The 18,588-nt window shown below is 43.0% G+C and overlaps 2 protein-coding genes across 10 annotated transcripts in view; one reads left to right on the top strand and one right to left on the bottom strand.

Moving 5' to 3' along the window:
• BTBD18 (BTB domain containing 18) overlaps nt 1–15,715 on the bottom strand; it is a 39,169-nt gene extending 23,454 nt beyond the window's left edge. The window contains exon 1 of the mRNA XM_041722380.1: nt 15,710–15,715. Coding sequence (XP_041578314.1) covers nt 15,710–15,715 — 6 coding nt within the window. The remainder of the gene's footprint in view (nt 1–15,709) is intronic.
• Nucleotides 1–18,588, top strand: part of CTNND1 (catenin delta 1) — a 51,792-nt gene that overhangs the window by 14,515 nt on the left and 18,689 nt on the right. For 7 of the 9 annotated variants that reach the window (XM_041723152.1, XM_041723157.1, XM_041723155.1 and 4 more), the window contains exons 2-4: nt 14,254–14,372; nt 15,614–15,908; nt 17,856–17,927. In XM_041723152.1, coding sequence (XP_041579086.1) covers nt 15,714–15,908; nt 17,856–17,927 — 267 coding nt within the window. In that variant the 5' untranslated portion in view covers nt 14,254–14,372; nt 15,614–15,713. The remainder of the gene's footprint in view (nt 1–14,253; nt 14,373–15,613; nt 15,909–17,855; nt 17,928–18,588) is intronic. The other 2 variants (XM_041723154.1, XM_041723161.1) reach the window with 2 other exon arrangements.

Genomic DNA, 18,588 nt, shown 5'->3' with positions numbered 1-18,588 from the left:
AGATGTAATGAATAAACCTTTGTGTGCAAAAAAAAAAAGTATAGAAAGAAAAATGAACAAAGTTGACTTATTTTTCTAAGATTTAACTTTGTTTTCATTGGAAAAATGAAACATCTTCATTCATTTAAAAGAAATTTGAGGGCAGCCCTGGTGGTGCAGTGGTTTAGCACCGTCTGCAGCCCAGGGCGTGATCCTGTAGACCCTGGAGAGGGTCACGTCAGGCTCTCTGTATGATGCCTGCTTCTCCCTCTGCCTGTGTCTCTGCCTCTCTGTCTCTATGAATTAAAAAAAAAAATCTTAAAAAAAAATAAATTTGAGAGCCTGCTGTATGCCACTCACTGCAATATAACAGTATACCACCAGGTAGACCTCACAGGATTTATATTTTATTTGGAAGAGATGGAGAATAAATAAGTAAATGCATAGTACACCAGAGTTTGTGATACTACTGAGAAAAAAAAGCAGAACACTTAGAGTGGTGAATAAGAAGTACAGGGGTAGGAATGAAGCTCTTAAATATAGAGAGTAGTTGGGGACAGCCTCTCTGTTACCAGTGAGCAAGAGAGATGGGGGGAGACACAGACATAGACCTACTCAGAGAGGTTCAATGGATATGTGTTGGGGAGAAGAGGGGATAATTTAACATGGGACCTCATCATGTACAGGCAAAAAAGTGTCGTCTCCTTACTTCAGACCCCAGAGACAACGGCTGTTAACGATTTTTTGTGTGTTCTCTGTAAAGAGCTGAGGCAGTACCTGATCCAGCCTCCATCTTTGTCCCATTGCAGGAGTTGTGTGTGAGTATAGTCAGCACATAATTTGCAGAGTAGTGGATTCTGCATAGGTTGATGACCCTTGTCTTGGGAGAATATAATAGTAGGGTAACTAAGAATAAGCTTGTATGTGTTTGGGAAGTGAGATAAAAAAAAATTCTTCCCTAGAGAAATATAGTTCTCTACCTTCTTACCTACATAGTCAGTGTTCTATGAATAGAAGAAGTGACAGCCTAGATCTGGTACAGTTTCCTTTTGAGTACATTTGTTGCTTTGGTTTATCAAATATGCCTATCCCACTTATCTGTTGCTTTCCCTTTTGCTCATTTGACCAAGAAGCTCCTGCTTCCCCAAAGCCCTAATCATTGGTGTTTAATGGCTTCAGGGGCCACGTTTTAGGTCACCATAACGGATTTCTGTTTTGCACTATTTTCCCTTTCCATATGTATGTTTAAGCATTGAGGGTTATTAAATGTTTTTATTTATTTTTTTATTTATGATAGTCACACAGAGAGAGAGAGAGACAGGCAGAGACACAGGCAGAGGGAGAAGCAGGCTCCATGCACCGGTAGCCCGACGTGGGATTCGATCCTGGGTCTCCAGGATCGCGCCCTGGGCCAAAGGCAGGCGCCAAACCGCTGCGCCACCCAGGGATCCCAGCATTGAGGGTTATTAAACAATATACTGAGCCACTTGGCCTGGTTGACTGACTTTGGTGGGATTGAGGAATAACCACCAACTATTTAGTGATTGATATTCTATGGTAACTACATATGGGAAAGTAAAAGGGTAGTCGATTTCCGGAGTATTTGTGTCTTGAATCACCCATTTTTAACTTTCCCTCTCAAGATAATCTGGTTTAACTAGTCCTGTCCTTCAGTGAAAGAATCTGTTCTCCCTTTCTCTCTGTTTGGAGTTTAGCTCTGCAACTTGACCTTGTTACCCTCTGTCCTTCTCCTTAATTATACCTATCTAGCTGTCATCCTGTTACTTAATATCATCCTTGGGAGATGACCTCAATCAGGAAACATTTATTTCCTTACCATCCTCTTCTCCTTTGGTCAACTGTGTCATCTTGCATAGGAAATACTCTAGGCGATCACAGATTCCCCTAATTTTGAAGTTGCTTTAAATAACTGGTTGATGTGTATTACTTCAACATTCACAGATGTTTGCAGTTGCCTTTTTTTTTTTTAAGATTTATTTATTTGAGAAAGAGAGTGAGCCAGCATGCTCATGAACACATGAATGGGGAAGGGCAGAGGTAGAGAGAAAGAATCTCAAGCAGACTCCCCACTGAGAGCAGAGCCCCATACAGGGCTGGAGCCCACAACTCAGAGATCATGACCTGAACTGAAACCAAGAGTCAGGTGCTTAACTGGCTGAGCCACCCAGGCACGCCATGTTTGCAGTCGTCTTGAAAGTATGTTTTTCAGTGGCATTCTTCTTTTCAAAATCTTCAGTGAGACATGCTTCTTGTGGAAATATTTCTCTTTATGGTTCTTTTAAAAACATTTTGCTACTTACTCTTACTCAAACCAGAAGTTAAAGTGACTTTTGCTTGAATAAGTGTCAGAGGTAACCCTTGAATCAGTATTGTCAACTGGCTTAGAATTATCTACGGTTGTGAATGTTAGATTTGGATTTTGGACTTCTTTTGGCATGAGATATGGAATGAGTCTTTAAAAATGTTAGCACAGTTCTTTGTTTTTTTGGAGGACAGTTGAACTAAGTTGTTTTAAATATAATCAAGGTTGTCCAGTCTGCAATGTAAATAGGAATATTCTCCAATGTAGCAGCTCAGGATTCCAAAAAAATGAAAAGCTTTCCAGGTGATTCTGATCACCCAGATCTGAGGATAATGAAACCTGAACATTTGAGTTAAGCCACATATCTATGTGATTCCTCAGGTGGGTGGTTATTTAAATTAGTATTAAAAGTAGAAAAAAGGGCAGCCCGGGTGGCTCAGCGGTTTAGCGCCACCTTCAGCCCAGGGCCTGATCCTGGAGACCCAGGATCGAGTCCCAGGTCGGGCTCCCTGCATGGAGATTGCTTCTCTCTCTCTGTGTGTGTGTGTGTGTGTGTGTGTCTCTCCCATGAATAAATAAATAAAATATTTAAAAAAAAATAAAAGTAGAAAAGAGGGACGCTTGGGTGGCACAGTGGTTGAGCATCTGCTTTCAGCTCAGGGCGTGATCCTGGGGTCCTAGGATTGAGTCTCCCATCAGGCTCCCGCAGAGAGCCTGCTCCTTCTGCTTGTGTCTGCCTCTCTGCCATTTAAATTTTAAATAAAAATTTTTTAAAAATCTAAAAAAAAAATAGAGAATAGTTCATAGTAGTAGATGTGGTGGGAATTTGAAGTTGTCTACCTCTGTAGCCTGTATCATGTAGGAATTACAGATGTCACTGCCTGATTTGGAGGGTATGCCCAGCACTTAGTATGGTATGGAGGACTTCGTCTTATGAGGGAGGGAAACTCAGACCATATCTCTACTTCCCTTCTCCATTTTGAAATTGTGGAACAGATTTGGGAGAGGATGTTCTCATTGAAACTCAGCTGGACAATTTGTTTAAAACTCGACAGGAAGGGCCAATGTTACTTCCTGTCTGAAAAGGAAGTGCTGGCTTCCTTCCCTTCCTCCTTGGCTAGCTCTGGCCAACTTCTAATATGGGTGGGGGAGGGGCTGATCATGTTAATACTTTTCACTAGCTACTCGTCATGCCTTGGGAATCAGGTTACCATCATTGTTCAAGTGTGGAAACATCTACGTTCCCTTCTTTCCTCTTTTGAAACCTGGAGACGGGTGCTCTGTGGGCTCTTGTCTCCTTGCCCTTGTGTTAGAGCCCTGTGCTGGGGTTGGCTGTTGCAGTCCAGGATGCGTCTCAGTCTCCCAGCCATTACTTTACATTGAACCTTATACTTCCCCTGTATTCCCTGACATTTGAAAATAGATCAAGGAGCTGTAGGGAAGAAACAGAAATCCATTTGACGCTGAGGGGGTAGGTTGCGGAAAAGAGAACATAATTGGGCAGAAGGGAGTGGGTGACAAAGGTTTCTTATTTTTAAATTGAGCCAAGAAAACATTCCTTCTAAGTGGGGCCAGTTGGCACTCTTCCTGCTATTTTAGTCCTGGCTTCTCCTTCCTACTGCCCAGTCAATTGTATTAAGTGTTTGATGTGAGTTTGAACTGTGGTCTCTGGGGCTGGGGGGAGGGAGAGTGGTGGAAACAGCTGGTGCCTTCATCAAGCTATCTCAATTACGCTTCTTTTTAGAGTGTTTGGGGGTTGGGGGGTGGAGGAATTGGATGTATGTTAGCAGAGCCCCAGCAACTCCCATGTAGTGGGATTGGATTCTCAGGCACTCTTAATACCATGTGGGATGCTGGCTAGTTGGAATGTAGCTAAACTTTCCTCGGTCACATTCTTTTCTCTGCCTCCCCCCGCCCCCCAATTCTTTCAGCTTTGGGCTTGATTTGGAAAGAGGGGTATGTGGGAAGTTAGATAGCAAAACAGATTCATACTCTTCCAACCATTGAGTATTCAGCTTAAGTCTTGTGCCCCTCCATTGAGTTTCTTCTTACCCATTCATTACTCCTTCGGTTGGGTTTTCTAAATATGTCCACAAACAGCCAGAGATACAATTAGAACCAGGATCTTTGGTGAAGTCATGCTGAATTGTAATCGGTTGGCTATACTGGTCTCCTTCCCTCCCTCACACCCTGGGGTGACTGTATTTCTGAGTCAGCACTGCTTGTCTGTCTCACCTGCTCAGTTTGAGGCAGAGAACCTGCCAAGCATCCTTTTGGAGCAACAGCATTGATATGGGTGTGGCCAGTTCTCTGGGGTGAGTTTTTTTACAGCCCTTTGTTTTTGTTTGTTTTTAAAGTGTCTCCAAAAACTCCCCTACCAGATTTTTGGCCTCCTTTTCTATAACTACCTCACATGATACTACTTAATTGTCTGATTTATTTGGCCTCGGCTATGGTGAGAGAATCGGATAAGAATAGTAACAATTGGGGACACCTGGGTGGCTCAGTTGGTTAAGTGTTCGACTTTCAGGTCATGATCTCACCCTGTGTCAGGCTCTGCACTCAGGGTGGAGCCTGCCTGAGATTCTTTCCTCTCTTTGCCCCTCCCAACTCATGCTCGCTTGCACTTGTGTACTCGCATGCTCTCTCTCCCTCTCTCTCTCTCTCTCTCTCACTCACTCACTCAAATAAAATCTTAAAAAGAATACTAACAATTGGAACTACTTTTTCAGTTATATTTTTGTAAAGATTTAGTTTATTTATTAGAGAGCAGAGGGAGAGGATCTATAGCAGACTCATGTTGGGCATAGAGCCTGACGTGGGGCTCCACCCCACCACCCTGAAATCATGACCGGAGTTGAAATCAAGAGTCAGACTCTTAACTGACTGAGCCACCCAGGTGCCCCTCAGTTATTCTTTTTTTTTTTTTTTTTAATGAGAGACACAGAGGCAGGCTCCCTGCGGGGGCCCTATGCAGGATTTGATCCTAGGACCCCAGGATCATGACCTGAGCCAAAGGCAGATGCTCAACCACTGCCCAGGTGTCCCTCCCCTCAGTTATTCTTGAGAGAAAAAGGGAGTTAGTTTGATTCAATGCTAGGTAAGATCTTAAACTTTTGTGTGTGTGCTTCAATGATAGTTTGCAGTGGCTAGGCTCTACTATTGAAGTTCTGTTCTATAGCTAGTGTTGCTAGCTACCCACTTTTCTACCCAGCTGTAGAATGGCTGACTGTTGTATATACTCCTGCCCTACCTCCTTCCATCTAGTTAGATCAGATCCAGATATGGGCAAATTCCTTCTAAGTTATGCTGTTTCAGACTTAGGCTCCTTTTGCATCATATACTGTCTAAATGAGGGTCAGCCGAGACTACTAGCAGATCCAAGAAGAAGGGGGAAGGAGTTTTTAAGGAGAGGAAAAAATGAGAAATGATAACATATTACTAGTCTCCTGGTTGGAGAACTCTGTGCTGAACCTGTGTTATGCTTTATGCAAAGGGAATTGAGCCCTGTGGGCAAAGGGTGTTCCTTCTTTGGATTTCAAGAATCTCTGGCTAATAGATTAGCTTGACTTCTATCTGCATCTTTGCTTCTGGGGTTTAGGGCTAACGTCCAATGGGCTTGTACAAGATAACAGAAGAATGCATCATTTGTCCCATTCTTGGAATTAGCTGAGGACCCTTATTAGAAAGGAAGACTTTTTTTTTCCCCCTCCCTTTCCAGAAGAGGTTCCAAATCTACAACCCCCAACCCACTCCAGAGGGAGTAGTGAGCAGGAAAGGTTGAGCTTGCTGTCTTGACCTCTTTGCTGAGATTGCTGTCTTGACCTCTTTGCCTCCAGGACTACTGTGCAATTTTAGTCCTCCCCTCATTCCCTTGGGAAGTAGAGAACTTTGCTCCCAGCACCTGCTGGTGCTTATCCTGCCTCTTTGTAGGGTGGAGCCTGCTGCCTTTGTTTGTTCTCTGTGGGGCCTCTAAGAATCAACTTTATGCTTGTGGGGAAAGGTTTGAAAGACTTTGGAAACTGGAAATGGGTGATAGAGAAGGTGACAGAGGATGTGGTTTTAAAGTACTTCTCCAGGTGGGAATGTTCCATTGAGTGCATCCAGAGTGACAACCAGATTGCCATAGTGAAGTTTTCTTTGGGATGAATCACATGTTTCGGAACCGAATATCAGAGCAGCCGCGGCTTTAAAATTCCCAGTGCCATGCCTCCAAAGTGAAGAAACTGGCCAAGTAGGAATCTTAAAAATCCCCTCACCCCCTTCAAACCCTTAGATCCACACATAGTATCTTTCTGCGGATTCTTAAAGGCCTGAGCTTTGTCCTGGGTAGTGTTGGTTTGGGGCAGGGAGGAGGGTTGTTTTCCCGAACATGATAAGGAACTGAGCAGGGCAAAGTGGGAGCTCTGACTGGTGATTGGTGGATGGGACGCCCTGGAATGCGGTTGGCCTGCAGCCCAGAATCCAGCACTTTGTATTTGTTTGTTTCTGGGAGACTGTGGTCTGGTGCTACTGTGACAGGAAGTGAGAAAGCTGGGAGTGGGGGGACGGAGAGGGGCCGTGTCTTTGTGGTTCTCCTGTGAAATCTCTTTGTCCCTGGAGAGCAGCTCTGCTCCAGGGCTCTACCGAGAAGAGAGCAGTCTTTGTGTGTCTAATGGGTCTCGGATCATCTAGCTACTCTGACGGATTAGGGAGTGTGAATTCTGACTGTGGCCTTTTGCGTCTCAGCACTTGAGTTATATAAATGGCCTCCATCTCCCAGCATTGGGGAATCTCACTGAGTTTTATGTGTGTTACTGTTATTTATAGATCTCTAGGATTTAATTAAGAAAGGAATTCTAGAAATAGATGTTTATGTATGTTTATTCACTCTATATTGCAAATACTTTGTTGGTTCTGAAAGGGATGGAGAGAAACAGGTAATGCTGGGGCCCAACATTTTTCATTTCATCCTTCCAGTTGGCACCCTACTACACATAGAGCTAGAGAAACCTACCCGTTCTTTGATTTCAGTATTTGGAGGTAATGGAAATTCACTGTTTGCACATCACCAGGGAATGGTTGGTAGTTTCCTGGGAATTTACCCCTTCTGTCTAGACTGAAATAGCACCTGTAGCACTCTCTGTGCCCCTCCTCCTTCATTTCCCCCCTTGTTTTGTGTTTTCCCTGCCCTCCATTCCAGCTGTGAAACAGGCATCTCTTCTAACTCTGTAGATTGGGTGGCTGAGTCCTCAACTTCTTGCCAAGCTGGCTAGTCCCTGAGCACACACACAAACCAGCCTTTGATTGCTCAGGAGGACAGCTGCCCCAGAGGCAGATTGCTAACATACCGCTAGAACAATCCCTCCCCTCTGTTCCTATGTGGCCAGTACAATCTTCCCTGCTTCTAGTTCCTTCTGTTTCCCACCCAGCTCTGATCTCTGCTTTTGGTTTAGTGAGATGCCACATTAAAAATGAGAGTAGGAGTGTTTATGATTTTCTTTCTTGAGGTGGGGATGATTTGAGAATATGGCATGTTGCCAGATTTCTGGAGCAGACCCTCCACTGGAAGGGTAGATGGTTATATAAAAAGTCATATTACTTTTACCCCTAGCATCTTCCCTCCTGAATTCTTATTCCTTTATAAAGTGAGGTAGATTGCAAGCTATTCTTACTCAGAATTGAGTAAGTTCTTGCTCATTAAAGTAAAGGTAATACCCAGAGGCACCTGGGTAGCTCAGTCAGTGAAGTATCTAACTCTTGATTTTGGCTTTTGATTTCGGCTTAGGTTGTCAGATCCAGTGGCATGTCAGGCTTCATGCTGAGCACATACAGTCTGCTTGAGATTCTCTCCCTTTCCCTCTGCATCCCCCAACCCCTGCCAGCTCATGTGCATGATTTATTTCTTTCTCCTTCTCCCTCAAATAATAAATCTTAAAAAAAAATTTTTTTTTTTGAATGAAGTCAAAGTAAGACTCAAATCTGTTAGCTTCCGTACCATTCTCTCCAATTGCTTTTGGTCATCTTCTCTATTGGAATTAGAAGGACTTAACTACAAGATGTGTAGAAAGTTCATACCCTCTTTACTCTCTCAGGAAGAAGGAATACAGACTGGGAGAACAGATGCCTTTCCACCACTCACTGGCTCTATGACCTTGGGCAGGATACTTAGGTCTTCTGATGTCAGTTTACTTCTTTGTAAAAAGGGGCCAGTGTCATCCCAGAAGTTGTTGAGATGATTATGTATGATAACTTAAGAGGGGGAGATCAGTAATTAACTCACAACTTTTCTTCCCCCGTAAGATCAGATTTTCTTCTTTCTTTTATAGAGGGAAAAACATTTCCTTCAGCAGTCGGTCCTATAACTGAAATAGGCAGGACCTTCACGCTTTCTCTGATTTCCTCAGACTCTCTGTTCCTTGTCTCAAAAGCCAGGTATGTTCTAAACCTGATGGAAGGGTGTCTTATTGGTCTTTTCAGTACTTTGAGGAAGCAGGACTGTAAAGGTGACTCAATTACTTGCTTTCAGCTTTCCCAAGTCACTGTCAAAGAATGGGCAAGGAAATCGTGAGATTGCCATAGCTAGAAAGTAAGGGGTTTGGTGAGAAGCTGCCTCTTTAAAAAAAGGAATGTGAGCTCAAACATTTGGGTGACCTCTAGAAAACCCTAAGGTTAATCTTTTTTTCCATGAAAAAAAAATTTTTTTTCTAGCCTGCAGTAGGAAAGGGTATAAGGTGTCCTAGTTAATTTTAGGATATCTCTTTTATGACCTAGGAGTTGCATAATACCTTCCTAGTTTGATTAGACTTTTTCTCATTTCCCATTGTGTACTTGACCTCCCTCTTTCTCCCTTCTCCTGTAGAAAGGAGAAAAGCATTTAGCCTCTCCCCTTCCTCCAGTCTGACACCTCCTTCTTTTTGTCCCTCCCTCTTATCTTTGTTTCCTTATCGGCCTCTCCCTAAAGCTCTGCCTTCTCCTTATAAGGCTAGGTGAGGCTTCTTTGGCAGGGTTGCATCCGGGATCCAGGTAAGTAACTCCTGTCTCAGGCTTTCAGTATTGAGAGAAAATTCAGCCTTGTCTGTCCCAGTGGAGGGCCTTGGAGAGGCACGTGGGTAATGGGGGTGGAGAAGGAGGCGGCCTGGCCTGAGAGATCAGAAGGACTTGTTAGACCAGTCCTGTGTGTGTGTCATACGTGCCCCAGAGAGAAGCAGGTTTTGTTTCTTTCCATACCCTTTCGTCCTGGGCCCCCTCACTAGCTGAGAGCCACACCCTTCCTTTGCTTCAGAGCCAGTCCAGCATTCAGCCATTTAGAATGTTATGGTTTGGGGGGTTCCCAGAACACTCAGTAGGGGAAAAGAGAACAAGGAGAATGTTCCATCTGGTTTCTGAATTTAGGGTCAAGATGATGGAGGGTTTTTTTTTTTTTTTTTTCCTTTTAAAGTCACAGTAAAAACTAAATCCTTATAGGTAACTTTGGGTAAGGATAAGACTAAAGTGAGTTTAAGGTGTCTTGTTGACCTATAGAGATTACCAGCTCAACCTCCTTTTAACAAAGAATATTTTTAAGAAACCCAAAACTATATATTTTCCTTCTTTTCTCTGAAACCCCAATCAGAAGTATTGAAGATAGTGATTTGTCAAAGACTCCCTTAATTCATCAGAGAGGTTCGTGGTGGACACAATGAGACCCAGTCTTTCCCTGTGAAAGTGAAAGTCCTCAGTCAGCCTTTTGGGTGCTTATAAGTGGAAAAGCTAGGCCTTGCATCAGGCTGATGCACAGGGAAGCTCAGAAGCTGCTAACACCTATCACATGGCCATTTCCAGAATATCAGTTTTATAACTCTGAGGAATGATCATTTGGGATCGTGACATGAGCAGAATCTTCTCTAGGCCTTAATACAAATCACATCCAGGGACTTGGGCTTAGTGTGGGAGTTAAGTCTTCCCAATAAAGGGGGCAGGAGTACTGGACTTGTGCTTACTGAGCTTAGGATGGTGGAACATCAGGTAGTAGGTGAGGTGCTTAGATCTTGGACTTGTACAAGCACTCTTGGTGGTAAAAAGCCAGAGGAAAAACATATTCCTTTACTTTAAAAACAGAATGGCAGTTTTTTGTGTATGTGGTTGAATAGGAATAATTGCTTTGAATTTTGGAACACATGTCATTTTAGGGATTTAGAAGACCTACCTTTGTTGGCTTGAGTGTTATGTAGTACAGCTCTGTGGTCTTACAGGTGCTATATTTTACTGATTGGTATTCTTCAGTACAAGGCTCAGTGTGCTCTCTAAAACAGCCATTTGAAATCTCTAGGATGACATAGAAGAGGAGTTTTGCATATCCTTGCTTTTAGAGGGAAAGCATCACTTTGTGACATTGGTTTTGATTTCATAATAAAAAAGGAAGGAAGGAGGAAAGCTGGCTTTGGGATTGGCTGCAGAAGATAAAATTTCCTTCTTAAGAAACCCAAAGACTCTTTTGTGGGGTTTAGATTTTTTCCATCTCAAATGGAAAATGGAGGACAAATACTTTTTCCTCTTTCCATAAGGGCTAGCTTACCTAATTCTGGTCATGTCTTTGGATATCCTTATCAGAATAGCATGGATGTAGGAAAGAAGTTCAATCCCCAAGCCTATGGTTTTACATATATTAGCTCATTAAAGCTAAACCCTGACAAGTAATAAAAAGTGAAAGTTACAGGAGTTATAACTTCTCCTTAGAGCTAGTTCTCACAGCTAGTTTTGGGCAGGGTGAGGACTAGGACCTCAGGTCTTTTGACCCCTAGTCTGAAATTTTATTTTGTTTTTCCCTTTGAGAGTGTGAAGAATTCCTGTAGTTTACTGGGCTACTTGTAAAACAGTGAGGGGAGCATGTGGAGACATGTGTGGTTTATTCAAAAGTCCTATTAACACCACCGAACTCTAGTCCCTTTTGTTAGCTATTTGTGGTAGTGGTAGTGTTTGTATCAGTAACCATATTAATAGATTGCTGGTGTCAAGACATTTTTCTAAGTACTTTATGTGAATTGTCTCACGTACTTCTCACAACTACCTTTACGTGTATTTTATTTCTCCCATTTTACAGAAAAGGAACCTGATTAAGTGGTACTTTGCCCAAAGTCCTACAGCTAAGAAGCAGTGGAGCTGGGATTTGAATCTAGTCTGATTCCAAAGCCTGTATTCTTAACTTCTAAGAATCATATTTCCAAATATCATTCCTATGGCCGGGTTACATCCCATCCCAGGGACTGCCCTATTGCTGATATTTTTTACCTAGCTACCTGGTTGGCATCGTCTCTTTGGTCTGTCTGGGCATTTGGTCCAATTTAACTTTTGGTTTGGGTTTCTTACAGAAGAGACTGAGTTTTTACCATTGTCATTGCCTGAATATTGGAACCTTGCTAGACTTACAGGTCTATAGGATCTATGGCTTGTTAGAAGTAAAACTAGTTATAGTCTTACGGTAAAGTCTAGTCTTAGGAGAATGGCAGGACTCACCTTATGTGTAGCCTTCCTCTTCTTAATTTGAGAATTCCTTGATGGTGTTTTTGTGGTGAGAACTAGTATAATTCATTTGAAAATATTAAGAAAGGTGTTGGCCTGGACTCCCATGACTTTCTTGACTAATTGCCGAAGTCTGGTAATGGTTTGCAGATTCTAATCTAAAGCATTTTTTTTTTTTTTTATGTGTATGGCATGAGTGAAGACTCCTCAAATCTGAGTTGTGAGGCAGCGTATTATATAACAGCTTTCTTTCCACTTTTTTTCCTCCTCTTGTTTCTGTTCTCCCATTTATATCATCTGTGTAGATATTATGAAAAACCCTTTAAAGAAAAATGAAGCCCCCCCCCCCCCCCCCCCCGCATTTTTCCTGTGATATTTGGGCAGAAAGCACAAGGACTATGAGGGAGGGGGACTGGACTGTCTATCTTATACTGGGCTTGCACTTTCTGGACTTAACAGCATGTAGTAGAGAGAGAACACAGGCTTTGGAACGGAATATACCTGAGTTTAAATTCAGTTTGCTATTAAACTGAGACCTTGGGTAATTTCTTCACCTAGAGCCTGTTTTCTCATTTGCAGTAAAACTTCCTTCCTTAGGGTTGTTAAGTATTGCCATGATAATAAATGTAGAACACTTAGTAGTTGTTAGTTATTTTTCACCTTCCCTTTCACTGTGGTCATAAACTGCTAAAGTCTCAAATGTGGGATCAGAACTGATGTGTAATGCTGCACTCTTGTGTCCCAGAAACACTGGTCTAGATGGGACCTCCTAGTAAATAGAGCTGGAGCAGGGGAACCCGCTTATCCACTCCTCAGAACCCAGTTATGCTTTTGATCCTGTTAGTCTCACCTACTAGTTCACAAAATAGTTTTCGGCTGAGGCATTACCATTAAGTATTATAATTGGGGGATAGAAACTAACTCCTGAAACAACTTAATACCTCACATTTGTATGGCATACATTATCTCACCAGATCCTCTTAGCGACTCTCATTTGAACTGGGGTGGTGATGTTGGCATCTTACAGATGAGAACATGGCAGTGACTTTTTGCCATTGTTGGCTAGTGGCAGAACCAGGCCTGGGACCGGTCTCTTGCAGCCTATTGACATAGCCTCTGCTTCTGCCATCTTTCAGGCAGAAAATCTCCCTGTGCCATTAGGCTAGGAATCTGATCCTCTTTCTGTGCTATCCTCTTCTCCAAATTAGAGCTAGATGGTCAGCCTTTAAAGCCCAAGAAGGTAGGAGGAGATCTTGCTTCCTGACCTAGAGCCCTGGCTAGTTTTCCTACTGTCCTTTAACTCCCTTTTTAGAATTAAAGTTGTAGGGGTAAAAAGTAGCTGTTTATGACAGGATGACAGTTTCTCTGCAGCAGGGAGTGTTGTCACCGTATGCCCCGTAATAGTGGTAGTTTGGGCTTTTATTAGCAAAGAAGATTACAGGGCGAGGCTGCCAGAGTGGTAACTGCAGTTCAAGCCCTGTTGAAACCTAGAATGGAGGAATCTCTTGCGCTTGAGTCCTCTTGATGTGGATGGCTCAGAGGTTATTATCATATGTAGTGGATAAGGGCAGTGCTTAAAATGAAGCATTGGAGATGAAAAGGGAGCAGCTTTTTAAAATTTTATTTTATTATTATTTTTAAATAAGGATACTTCTTAAAGACTTTTGAGTAGCTTTTTGGGATGTGGGGTAGAAATATGAAAACTCGGCAATAGACCAGAAGAAAGAGCAGGAGTAAGTGACTGCAGGAGCGTGGAGCCAGGGCCAGAGGGATTTAGAAGGGCTGCCACATTCTTGGATTTAGGTGCTGTATCCACTGGAAGGAGTCTTAGTGGCAGAGGATTAATTAGGGAGTTTATTGGGCACCTGTCTATCTGTTGCTCTGGGTGCTCTTGCTCACAGAATGCTGCATGTACTCTGAAGCAAACAGGCCCCAGCGTTTGTGTTGGTAGGGCTCTGGGGAGCGTGGGAAAGGGAACCGAAGCAAAAGGCCCAGCCTAGGCTAGTCCCCACATGTCTTCCACACTACGACAATTGCGTTGATTTCTCAATGTCTTTGTGGGCATGCTGGGACTAGGCTTTGAGGTTTCTGCCTTAGAGGTGGGAAGGAAGGGGAAGGGCATTCTAACAACAAAATCTACACCCCCCACCCCCCAATTTGGTTGCTGGGAATAGAGGGTAAGTGAATTTTTATCCATATTATAACCTACTCCTCATTCTGTACAGAAGTAATTCTTGACAGTAGAGTCCAGGTTTTAATAAAAACTACATCCAAGGTCCATGTATCTGAAGACAGCAAAGTCCAAAGGGCATTTGTCACATTAAGCAATTCCAAGTCATATTTTATACTACTCCCTTCCACTCCCAGATTGTCTTTCTCCAAATACCTGCCCCTGTTCCTCTTATTTTTTAATGTTTTGTGTATATTTTATTTTCCTCTCAATCCCATTTTCCCTCCAAATATTTCTGCAGCTCTCTCCTTCCTGCTTCCTCCTTGCTGTGGTGGCTGGGATGCTTCTCCCATGATTTTTTGAATCTAGACTGGGCTGTTCTCTGTGTTAAACCAATCAATTACGACCTTCTCTTAACAGGTGTGTATGGAAATGTTTATTAAGAAAAAATTTTTTAAGTGCCTTTTTTCTTTATGGGGGGTTAAAAAGAGGGTGGGGAATAGGGGAAGAGAGATCATTTTAAATCCTCTGGACATGGTATATGTTGGACTGGTCATATCACCTATAGCTAGTTTATAAGCAAGAAACTGTTGAGTCCAACTGTATGACTATAGTGCCCCTCCATTTACTGGCCAACTTGCAGTTAATGGAGAAGGGAATGGGGAACTCTTCATTTTTATGTAAGTATCATTTATTATATAAATAACACACAAATCTTTTAGATACTTGGATATTTATCCAGAGTTGGAAGAAGTAAAGATGTAAAAATAGAGTTGGTTTATTTAGAACTTTCAGCAGGATAACAGGGATGTAGGAAGTTCCAGCCGTTTGCTGTCTGGAAGTTAGAATGTGAACTACTGCGAGGGGCATTTTCAGAGTTTGAGCCTAATGCTCATTTTCCTATTTCTCAAAGAGATGAAGGTTGCTGCCAGTCGTGCCTTTTTACATACAGAATTTTTTGTGGTTTTACTGCTCTCTTGTCTCCTTTAGCCAAGGCACACGGTTTACCTTCAGTATTAATAGTATAGCGTAGTCTTGAAAAGTAGAAAGGCTCCTTCATAAATGTATTCAGTATATGAGGGCCTTCATTTTGTTTCCTGCTTTTGACGGTAGGAAGTTTTTTAGTATTTCCATTACGATTGGCATTTTAATTTAGCATATTTATTTAGTATATTTTGCCACTATTGAGGCAATTTCAGTGTTCAAATTTGGAGAGGTTAAGTAAGATCTGTAGGTCCGTACTGCTCCCTTAATTCTAGAAAAGGCTTGCCCCTGCAGGACAGTGAGTGTTGGTCTGTACTGTAGAGTTACAACTTTCACTGAGTTGATGCCAGCAAATTTTTCCAGGGAAAAATAATGTAATATTAATCTCTGGTCATGACTACGTCTCTTAGCCATATTCTCCCTCTCCTGCCAACAGTGTAGAGGTGGATCTAGTTGCCCCTTTCCATTCACTGGTTATTTCTGGTGAGGTGTTAAAAGGGTAGTGGGCAAATGATGCTGCTTAAGCAGACACTGGTGATGGGCTCTTAGGCTTGGTGGTGGCTGGCTTTCTGCATTGCAGTAAAACCACAAGAGGGCATCTTTGGCTCTGGGATTAATGATTCATCTGTCTTCTCTGACCTGTGACCTTTTCTCTCCTCTCCCATACCTTCTCTCAGTAGTGTGAAGTGAGGGGGGCCTTCTCCCTCCTTGCTCCTCCCTCTGTGATCCACACCTTCCTTTTTACCCTGCCCTGCGGCGGCTCCGCCCTTTACCTTCATGGACGACTCAGAGGTGGAGTCGACCGCCAGCATCTTGGCCTCTGTGAAGGAACAAGAGGCCCAGTTTGAGAAGCTGACCCGGGCGCTGGAGGAGGAACGGCGCCACGTCTCGGCGCAACTGGAACGCGTCCGGGTCTCACCACAAGATGCCAATCCACTCATGGCCAACGGCACCCTCACCCGCCGGCATCAGGTAACCCCTCTATCCATCAGACCTGCAGGTAGGACTTTGGCATTGGTCATAGAGAGGCTGTGATCCTACTTGGAAAACTACTTTCCTTGTGGTTATGGGCTGTCCATTGTCCATGCTTCATGGTGAACCTTTCCAGCACTGATGCGAGAGATAGGGGGTATTGCTGCTCTGCTGAGCTGAATGCACTTATCTCGAGAAGCATCTTTCTGACTTCCTGTTTTGCTGGAGTGGGGTTTCTGGGTTGGGATGTAATTCTAGTCATGGTAGATCCTATAGTTTGGAGCTATACTCAAGGTCCTTCTGTTTTCTCTGATTTCCCCCCGCCCCAACTTGGTATCAAAAATTCAGGAAAGTAAATGCCTGCTTAGTGGGTTGGTGAAATTGGCCATCTTGTACTCTCAACTCCAGTTCAGTCTCCCTCAGGGAACAGTCTGCTCAGAAGGTGTTTCAGTGTCTATAAATTGTGTATTCTTGTTCCGTATTGTCCTTGTATGCTTGTTTTGTTGGCTTTGCAAATTGTGTCTTGGAGGGGGATGGTCATTGTTAATTCTTTTGGTTGGAGCTGGAGGAGCATCGTGCTGCTATTTAACCCAGATAACCACAGGAGCCAGTGGTCTCTGGGTTGGCTGACTGTGATATGACTTGGGGGAGTTGGTATTAGAAATGAGAAGTATCTTGTGTTCCCTATGGTTTCTCTGGTCTGACTTTGCTGTGATGTAATCTGTCTGAGGGTATGTGTGTGTAGAGTAGACCTTGCCCGGTAGACTCTTATCTTATGAGATTTCTGGTGGGAACTAACAGCAGTGCTTATGCTCTAATCTAATAGTCCTTTTCATTGATTACTTATTTTTTAAGACAGAGAAGATCCCTCATGCTGAGAAGCATATTGCATGAGAGGACAAAAGTCCCTGTAGGGGGTGATCAGGAACTTGGGAGATAGTATGTTTGCAACGTTTCTAGATTTTTATAGGAACCAGATAGAGTGTTAGGAATGAGAGGTATATATTGAAAGGGGTGAGCAGGACTGCCCAGGCTTGGAGGTGGTGGGGAATTCCAGGATTTAGTACTGGGTTTCTCTCTTTCTTTTATTTTTAACTTCTGTTCAGCAATGAAGCCACACCCTTCCTTCTTCCTGAGAGTAATGTTTAACTTCCTTTCCCTGCAGCATTACACTCCCTATGTAATGGTACTCGAGTAGGGTGGGAGAAGTCTCCCAAGATGGCTGGATCTCACGGTTTCCTATTGGAAGAGGAGCAGTCAAATGTATTTTTACGTAGTATAATGTTGTTAGATTATTTCCTGTTGCTTAAGACAGAGCATCTTTTGTTCTGTGGCTCTAAAAATTGGTGAAGATGATGTTGAGACAACTGTTTTTGGTTGAGGGGAATTGGGGTACTTGTTTTCTTCCTACTTGCAAAGGGAGACTCCTATCTCTTGTGTTTCTCTTTAAAAAGCTGGCTGATAGGGGAGTTTCCAGTGGTAGTAGAACATGAAGATGCATGGAGCGATAAAGAATGCTTTTGGAAACTCCCCAACTTAGCTTTTCTAACTTTCCTTATATTTTTAAGGACTTACCCGAGTCTCTGCTATTTACTTGGCAAATAGTTTTTGAGTGCCTATTATGTGCCAAGCAGTGTTCAAGATACTGGAAATATATCATTGAACAAAACTAACCAGAAAGTAAAAATATGAAAAATGTCTGCCCTCATGGAGCTTACCTTCTTATGTTCTAGGGACCCATTTTGCCAGTTCCAGGACCAATCCCAATATTGAGGAAAGTGCTAAAGCTAAGGAGTGATGTGGTTCTTTTATAAGTACTTGACAGAAGGATTCCAGGCCACATATCTTTTTGAAAGCCTTTTTCCTGTTTGGAAAAAAGATCATTTGTCTTTGATAGAGCAAAGGAAGGCTACAAAATGAATTGTCTTCTTGTGGGCTGTGTTTCAGAACGGCCGGTTTGTGGGCGATGCTGACCTTGAGCGACAGAAATTCCCAGATCTGAAACTCAACGGACCCCAGGTAATGTCTTTGGCTCGAGGCCTGGGTTGCTTCATTTTTCTCTTCTTACTTCCCCAGCCCATAAGAGTATTACTGGTATCTTGTAAAGTGCCTGGTACATTGTAAGTACCCAACCATTGATGAGCTTCTTTCATTTAGGAAAATAGTGGAGCTTCAACGTACACATGTAGTTGTATTTTGGAATGAGTTTTAATGGCCGCTGATCCTGTATTTGGTCCCTCAATTACTGCATCCTTTTGCTGGAATGGGCATCCCTCTATTTCTACCTGAAATCTGGCGGGTCTTGAGCCTTAGGCAGTTTCTGAAGAGTAACAGCCCCAGTCAGAAGATCACTTTTGTTTTTTGTTTTAAAGATTTTATTTATTTATTCATGAGAATACACAGAGAGAGAGAGGCAGGGACACAAGCAGAGGGAGAAGCAGACTCCATGCAGGGAGCCCGACTCGATCCGAGTCTCCAGGATCACACCCTGGGCTGAAGGCAGTGCTAAACCCCTGAGCCACCTGGGCTGCCCAGAAGATTGCTTTTGAAGGGATTTTCTGGTTCATCTTAAAAGTTCTTTACTGGGCAAACTTCTTTTTTGAAGGATCATTCAAATGTAGATGTAGCCTCAGTTAATACAGTTCATATTCACTCCAGTGACCAGAACTGGGAAGTTAAA

Source organism: Vulpes lagopus, chromosome 11, assembly GCF_018345385.1.
Source record: "Vulpes lagopus strain Blue_001 chromosome 11, ASM1834538v1, whole genome shotgun sequence".
In the NCBI taxonomy this organism is placed as follows: Eukaryota; Metazoa; Chordata; class Mammalia; order Carnivora; family Canidae; genus Vulpes; species Vulpes lagopus.
Note: the sequence above shows the minus strand (reverse complement) of the source record. Positions and strands in the feature narration are given on the sequence as shown.